The sequence below is a fragment of the Takifugu rubripes genome, chromosome 2, assembly GCF_901000725.2.
Source record: "Takifugu rubripes chromosome 2, fTakRub1.2, whole genome shotgun sequence".
NCBI lineage: Eukaryota > Metazoa > Chordata > Actinopteri > Tetraodontiformes > Tetraodontidae > Takifugu > Takifugu rubripes.
The window spans coordinates 1,979,830-1,988,024 of record NC_042286.1 but is presented as its reverse complement, the minus strand read 5'-3'; the positions used below and the strand labels follow the sequence as shown (position 1 = coordinate 1,988,024).

At 39.7% G+C, this 8,195-nt stretch overlaps 1 protein-coding gene across 3 annotated transcripts; it reads left to right on the top strand.

Moving 5' to 3' along the window:
* Positions 1-3,865: 3,865 nt before the first annotated feature.
* sdsl (serine dehydratase-like) lies at positions 3,866-7,056 on the top strand. 3 transcript variants are annotated; one of them, XM_011614242.2, is made up of 9 exons: positions 3,866-3,978; positions 4,944-5,100; positions 5,185-5,221; positions 5,695-5,834; positions 5,934-6,022; positions 6,097-6,330; positions 6,402-6,532; positions 6,621-6,707; positions 6,799-7,056. In XM_011614242.2, the coding sequence occupies exons 2-9, from the start codon at positions 4,948-4,950 to the stop codon at positions 6,912-6,914; spliced, it is 987 nt and encodes a 328-aa protein (XP_011612544.1). In that variant the 5' UTR covers positions 3,866-3,978; positions 4,944-4,947; the 3' UTR covers positions 6,915-7,056. The 3 variants fall into 3 exon arrangements, with proteins under 3 accessions (XP_011612544.1, XP_029688869.1, XP_003962347.2); XM_029833009.1 differs by lacking the exon at positions 3,866-3,978 and adding an exon at positions 4,034-4,213 and having other exon boundaries at positions 4,584-5,100; XM_003962298.3 differs by lacking the exon at positions 3,866-3,978 and adding an exon at positions 4,035-4,213.
* Positions 7,057-8,195: the final 1,139 nt, after the last annotated feature.

Below are 8,195 nucleotides of genomic sequence, written 5' to 3'. Positions count from 1 at the left end.
CCAAACTTCAAATTATAGATGATGACAAGTTTAAAATACTTGAATTTATTTGTTTGTTTAGGTGTTTAAAGTGTCATTTGTGTCTGAACCACATCTCCATGCACACACAGGCACTTCAGAAATGTAATCATTATAGTTTATAATCAGAATCAGTTTTACTGGCCAACGCATTTGCAGAGGATTCAAGGACGCTGGCTGACCACCTGTTTCTGGAGGCAGGCTCATCACCATGACAAACAAGATGATATTGGTGCAGTTGTTAATGCAGAGGTGGAGGAGCACACGGGCAGGATGGGATCCTCCCCAGGCCCAGCCTGACCTGCTTTGTCCAGTCAGGTGGAAGGTGCTGATCCACTGGTGGATGGAGCTGAAATTTAGATGGTGGAGATGCTGACGGCTGTGGTGCTGAATGTTGAAGCCCACAAGGAGGATCTATGCATGCTGCTGGGTGTGGTGCACTCCCAGTCCCAGTCCCAGTCCCAGTCCCAGTCCCAGTCTCAGTCCCAGTCCCAGTCCCAGGCTGACTGCATCTTTAATGGACCTGTTTGCTATGTGTTTAACCTGCAGAAGGTCCAGCAGAGGTCCCCTGATGTCTTTTAGATAGCTCAACACCCATCTCTCCAAGGATTTCATGACTACAGATATCAGGGCAAAGGTTCATTAGTCATTTCCTCCACTGATAGAAGGCGTGCGACTGGTGGGACTGGTTTGTCCCTAATTTTTTTTTAATAAGCAAATGTCATTTAGTAATTTAAAATTGGCTGTGCAAAAAATAAAAAATACTAGTTTCCAAAAGTCATTCTCAGTTTTTATTAAGCATTAGCATTTAGACCTTAAGAGGCCATTGCACAGGCTTCATCCCATAAAGAATAGGGTTTTGAAGTGATTGACGAGCTTTCTTATCGAGTCCATATTGGAAAATTGGTATAGAAACTGAGAATGAGGTGTTTATAACCACAATAAAGCATGTTTTCATTTTTTAAATGGAAAAACACTTGGCCAGGCTACATTCCTGAGTCTTTCAGATTCACTATGTTCTTAGTGATTGGCCTTCTTTAAGGTTTCGAAGTCTGCAACCCTGCTGGGTTTCATTTGACTGTAGTGGGCAGGTTCCCACCAGGTCTCCAAAGATTTCATGGAACTTGATTAAACTGACAAATAGGCGAACTATTTAACGCAATTCATAAAAAATGTCTTTCAACTGTATTTCAGCTGTTACCATCACTGAGAGGATGGACACCATGTTTGAGACACTGCCAACATCATAAGAACCAACACAGCCCAATAACAGGTGCTGCTAAAGTAGCCTGTTTGTTACCATCCACTGTTTTGCACCTCATATTTTGTCATTTCAGTCTGTGAACAATTTACAGTTTACAGTTATGGTAGAAGTGACTCATCTGGACTCTTCGCTCATATAAGTGAGGCTCAGGAGTGTTTTGAGGTATGTTTTTGAATTATTAAACTCTCATGTGGTTTGTGTTGACAGTGTGTTTGTGTGGTTGTAGAGTGTAAATTGGGAACTTGTTCTAAATAATGTTATATATGTCATATTTCCCTATTTGCCAGATGTGGCTCCACCATGAGGATGCACAAACTCAACCTGCAGGATGAGCTGTAACTAGACAGGTATTTGTAGTAAATGTCACCATTTAAAATGATAATTTGTATTAATCAGTGCTTCAGATAGGGGCAGAGGAGAGGAGGGTGGTGTGGTCAGCAGAAAGATTGTAGGGGTCACGTCATCTATGGAAGAGTTAGCGCAAAAATGCAGAAGCAGCATTTTTCTGCAAAATGACTTTGCAGATATAATTAGAATTTATATGTCATCAAGAAATCATGGTTTTAGAGTCAAGAGGGGAAGCAGGGTGAAAGTCGTTCCTTTGCTTTTATAATTATGTTTCATAAATCAATTGAGTTAATCAAACATTTAATAAATGTCATTTTTTCTGTAATATGACTGCAATGTGTACTTATCAAACATTACAGAATTAGGTAATTTAAAATACATGAAAAATGAAATTTCTCTGAAGTCTGAGCTCCACCTGACATCTTTGCTGTTGTGTTAAGTTACAGGTTCAGGAAAAATAGATGCTGTGTTGTGTTGGTTGCACTAAGGATAATATAGTGTTAGTATCAAAAGTTCATCTATGAATTACACACATTCTAATTTAGAAAACTAAATCCTATTTGGGTATAACAATGAGACTTCATGAACCAATTGTGCTTATTCATTGAATTGAGTGTTGTTCAAATGGACGACTTGTTCTCAAATAATCTTGTGGTCTGTCTTCATGGTGCTCATACACATAATGTGAAAATGTTGTAGCAACTCTACAGCTGTATCCAGGGATTAAACCTGGACAGCTTGAAGCCCAGGAGTTGATGAAAAGTTGATGAAGTTGATGAAGAAATGGAAGTGGACAGCATGCACAGCATGCCCGAAAAGAGGGGGCTATGATGCTGTAGGTCATCTTAGTGTAGCAGCAAAGATTTGATGAATCTACAGTTGCACGGATGCAAAAGGAAGAGAAGCAAGAACTGAAAAATGGGATTTCCATTCTGATGCTTAAGAACTGAGAGAGAAAACAACTGTTGGTGGGTTGGATGTATCTGATGTATGTCTTATGTTGACTCGGCACTCAAACAATCAATCAATCTTTATTTATACATATAGCATCTGTTACAATCAAAATTGTCTCTAGGCTTTCCAGAATCCCGGGGCCTGACCCTCAACAAGCAACAGTGGCAGGAAAAACTCCCCTTTAACAGGAAGAAACCTTGAGCAGGACCAGGCTCATGTAGGGGGACCCCCCTGCTGATGGTCGGCTGGGTAGAGAGAGAGAAGGGGGAGGACAGGCAGAGGAGAGAATAGGCAGAGATCATAGAGATACATTAATAGTACAAGCTGCTGGTATCAGAGTAGAGTGGGTCAGCAGGGTCGGAGGTCAGCAGGTCAGCATACAGCTATAAAGGCGGCGATACCTGTAGATGGATGGGGGGGGGGGGGGGGGGGGGGCAGAGAAACTATACAAGAAACATCATCACTGATCTACTCAGCACGGATACTACTGAAAATACTGTCATAAATGTTTGTTCAAATGCAACAATGTTGCTGCTGGTAAGGTAAAGATAAAAGGATGACAACAAGGATGTGAAGAGTGAGTTTGTGGTTTTACAAACTCACTCTTTAGAGTAAAGCATTTAGAGATGAAGAAGGAAAGATAAGATTCATAATATTCAATGACTTTATATCATTTAATTATAAAACATCATTGTCATTGCCAATATTAATTAATTAATTCAATTTCCCCACGGGGATGAATAAAGTTAATCTTAATCTTAATTAAATATAACCTCACATAATTTAAAAATAATTTAGTAGTTTCAAAAAAATCCCTTTTGATTTACAATTTTTCAGTATTCATATTTAAATTTAATTATATGTCTAAATGGTAATCTTTTATTCATTTGCTGTTTTATTCAAACTTTTTTTAGAAGGTTTAATTTACCACAGATCTTATTTGTTTTGGCGCTACTCTCTGCTGCCACCGTGTGGTCAGATATCGTCATGACCTCTACCTACAAAGAAGGGGGGGAAATGAAATGTTTAAGATGCACTTTGTCCTGAGGAGTGTTAATCATTACTTTGTCGATATGTATGAGGATTTCCTGTAATTATAATAAAGATATTCTAATCCATGCGCTGGTCCGGGCAGTGATTGACTCTCAGTTGTGTGAGACTTTTAACTAACAGGTGTAAACGAACGTCAGAACAAAGTAAGATTGATTACTCTTACATAAAGTGTAATAAAGATTACAAAAGGCACAATAAAACTAGAACACAAACCAATCAACATTACGACAAATACAGCAATCTATTCACGTGTACCCACACGTTATAAACAAGGTGGACTTAGGAGGGAGAAAAGTTTTACATCTAAATACTGTGCACCACCAACAGAAGGCTCTCAAGACGTAGGTTCATTTAGCTTTATATAAGGTTATTCAAATTTGTGTCGGGACCGCTAATATATGTGACTATATGTTTATATAATGTTAATAATAAGTTGAACTTTGAAGAAGCCACCGGAAGTTGGGATGGTCTGTTTGAGGCTATAGCTACATGCTACACTGATTAGCATCATGTGGATGACAATAAACTTTCATCACGTTCTTTGTGTAAAATAAGTCGCCATTCACTCTGGTCAACGTAAGTCAACACGTTTGAATTCGTAAGCTTCAAATTGGCGAGCTCATAAATGTGACATTTTGTCTTTACGGATACAGTATATGAAGATTTACATTGTAATGCTTGAAGAGGTTCGGCGTTGTTCTGCAACTACTATTGGGTTTTGTGAAATAACAACTGTTAATCGATGTGTCAAGTTGTCTGCTGTTTAACGACTTAATTTTCTATCCCCATTCTATGTTTACCTTTATTCTTTAATTTGAGATCGTGCATGAAATTAAGTCGACAGACATCAAATTGTGTGTGTGTGTGTGTGTGTGTGTGTGTGTGCGCGTCTCTCTCTCTCTCTCTCTCTCTCTCTCTCTCTCTCTCTCTCTCTCTCTCTCGCTAGTTCTCTCTCCATATATACGTATAAACAGAAGAGGTTTTTTAAAAACTTCCTCACCCTCCTGGGTGGTGCCTCCTTCCTTCAGACTCAGATGTTCCTGTACACTATGCCAGCCACCTGTTTATGCATCTTATTGCGGATATTCGAACACTGAGCTAAGAGCTGCTTCTTAGCGTGGATGTGGGGTTTCGACCCATTTCTCCCACATCCTCTGCATGTACCCTCTCTCACTGGGGTTGCTCCCATAGTAACACTCCATCAGTACCACATTCTCTGCCCTGCTCCATGAATGCCTTGTTCCAGTAGCCAATTTGACATCAGGTCGCCCATGATGAGTTATCTTTACCATTTTAATGAAATCAGGCACATGATCATGGCCAATCATTTCCATATCAACACACCTCTGCTGGAGAGTGTCAATATGTCCAAACGTGTGGGGACCACCGTGTACCTGAAGATGGAGAATTCACAGCCCTCCGGCTCCTTCAAGATCCGTGGCATCGGACATCTCTGCCAGCAGGTATCTGACTAAGTAAAAATGACCAACGCTGAGTGAGACCAACAAAAAAAATCGAAATCCTTTTTACTTCTCTACTCTCTGCAGCTTGCTGGGCAGTCTAAAGGCATTGTCTGCTCCTCAGGTGATGTTTCTACCAACTTTTATCCTTTGAAAGCAATTGGGAGGTACAAGTGGTTGTATTTACCAAAATCTCTCAACTGTAAAATATCAGCTGAATTTGTTTTCTTAACCTGTAAATATACGAGCAGATATTTTCCTGTTACATTGTAAAATAAAGCCTCATGGAATAAAATTTGCACGCTGCAGAATGTGTCAAACCAAGTATGTAGTTTGCCTGACTGAGGTCAAAACCTCAGTCTTTAAGCAGTTTGGCTTCTTTTGACAATTTGGTTTTTCTCAACAAGCTTCTATTTTACACTATTACAAATCATCAGGACACTGATGATGAGGGAAGCAAAGCAGTTTCGATTTGATTTTTATATTTGATTTCTAATTATTTTTCATGAAAGTGGCTCTAAATTCTTGCTGCTTGTTGCACACAAATCCAGCCGTCATATATACTTTGTACATCAGATAATCACATTGATCTTCTAGGTGGTAATGCAGGCATGGCTGCAGCCTTGGTAGCCAGAAAAATGGGTTTACCAGCCACCATCGTCATTCCCTCTTCCTCTCCTGAGCTGGTTGTTCAGAGACTCCAGGATCAGGGGGCAACTGTCAAGATTTCAGGCAAGGTGATCTAACACATCTGTAGGTGTTTGTGGTCCCAGATATGCCATTTTGAGTCGCTGTCGTTGTCAGCGTAGAGGATAAAATGTGTTTTTCCCTCTCAGGTTTGGGATGATGCCAATGCTGAAGCTCTCAGACTGGCAGAAACTGAAGGGCTTACATATGTTCCCCCATTTGATCACCCGCTGCTCTGGTATAAGTAGACTTCCACTTATCTTATCTCACATTGTTCATCCAAACCTCCCCTCACCGTTTAAACCTGCTCAGGCAGGGCCATGCCAGTATGATCGCTGAGGCTGCAGCCTCCCTGGGACCTGACGTGAAACCTGGAGCTGTGGTGATCTCTGTGGGCGGAGGAGGCCTCCTCTGTGGCGTGGTCCAGGGTCTTCAGGATGTAGGCTGGACAGACGTACCCATCATTGCCATGGAGACAGACGGTGCCAACTGTTTCAACACTGCAGTTAAGGCCGGGAGGTTGGTCACACTAGATGACATCACCAGGTGAGAGTTTTAAAGGAGCTGAAATGTTGTTCTGGAAAGAAGACTGAGCTGATATTTCTGTCTCTTCACAGTGAGGCTAAATGTCTTGGAGCAAAGACAGTTTGCCAGAAAGCTTTTGAACAGAGCCAACGTAAAGATCTAAACATTATTTCTGAGCTTGTGTCTGACCAGCAGGCTCTACATGCTGTCCAAACATTCCTGGGTTTGTATGGTGGTGCATTTCAACTTTTATCACAGAATAAAAAGTTGCTCTTGGGACTTAACAACTCTGTGCGCGTGTGATTTGTCAGATGAGGAGCGTGTCTTGGTGGAAATGGCGTGTGGAGCAGCCCTTGCAGCTGTCTACAGTGGAATCATCCGTAAACTACAGGATGAAAGTAAGCATGCCATGTAATCACCACACTAGGCACCTAAACCGTGCCATGCCCATGCACGGATTCCAATTTTGGTAATTCTGCCTCCTTTTAGGTCGTCTGCCGGCTCTCTTGCGCCCCCTCTTGGTGATCGTGTGCGGTGGCAGCAGCATCAACATGGAGCAATTGGCCAACCTTAAACACAAGTTGCACTGCAGATATAAGCAGTAGTAAAAATGGGATATTTACCTGTGTTTAGTTCGGGCTGAGCTAAAAGAAAGTCCAGATGTCTGCTTTGTTAACATCTCCATGTTCGAGTGGATTGGTGTTTATCACTGTTTTCAAATAAAGTACATTCTAATTTCTAAACGATTATCTCTACATTTGTATTTTATGTAACTTGTTTTTTAGTTCTTTTGTTTGGATGTGGTTGGATTCCTTCTTTAAATGCGGAATTGTTTCATTCAATTTTAAGTTTAGTATTCCAGTCACTTCCAGTTTTATGTGGGAGGTTATCACTATGGCAACAGTCCCTCACTGTTCTGCCTGTTAATAGTCTGTATGCTCTTAACTCTGACATGACAGCATGAGAAACTCCATGCTCACATTTAATGAACACTCCTTTATTAAACCGATATATACTTGAGTAATCCCATCAATATAGTTTATTAAAAAAAAAAATAAAGTAAAATTAAAAACCTACATAATCTACAGCAAATGACAGTACAATTGATCAGATTGTCATGGAGTACTGGTATAAAATCTGTTTATTAAGAGATTATATGCACATTATTGTTAATGTAAGATTCAATAAATGCAGATTTTTCAAAAGTGTCCAAGGAAAACTGGCACCTTCAACAAAACTCTTTGTTTCTTCATTTAAAGGTTTTAAAAACAATTTCATTTACTTAACAAATAACATACCCCTGAAGCTCCCAGCAAAACACCATATTAGGTTTTCTATTGATATTCTTCTGCTATTTGAAACTATTTAAATAACGGGGGGCAGGGCCAATTTATAATTTAACATAACTTTTTGTTTGATCACCTTAATCTGAAAATATTCTGTGATCCGTCCCAAATATTTAAAGTACTTCTTGAAATACAGTCTCAGACTGAAATCAGTTTCGGGCTGATGAATTACAATTCAATAAAAAAAAGCAACTGAGGCAAAACTAAATGGTCAAAAGAAATTCTGGAATGTTATATTATTCGGAAATAAAGGTAAGATTAAAAAAACTGTTAAATAACAAGAGCTATTTGCATTTTAGTTAGAATTGCAGGAGAGTGGTGGGAATGTTTTGTTGTATATTGCTATATTTTAATGTACAAATAATTCCAACAAAATTACCTCTTGGGAGAATCACAATAAATCACTCTCGTAACTGTAAGTGCGTTGATAATAGGACCATTGGAGGAGGAGATGTTTTCAACAATTTAATGAGAGTTTGCTATAATGGGAAGAAAGCCTCCATCACTGTAAAAGAACTGAGATTTCCTCGCAATGCGCAT

What these genes read in the sequence shown, in the direction of transcription:
- sdsl (XM_029833009.1), top strand. Translation starts at nt 4,870, where the DNA reads ATGCCTTGTTCCAGTAGCCAATTTGACATCAGGTCGCCCATGATGAGT. An exon ending in AGGCATTGTCTGCTCCTCAG is followed by an intron (nt 5,222 to 5,694) that starts GTGATGTTTCTA and finishes TTGATCTTCTAG; the next exon opens with GTGGTAATGCAGGCATGGCT. An exon ending in ACACTAGATGACATCACCAG is followed by an intron (nt 6,331 to 6,401) that starts GTGAGAGTTTTA and finishes GTCTCTTCACAG; the next exon opens with TGAGGCTAAATGTCTTGGAG.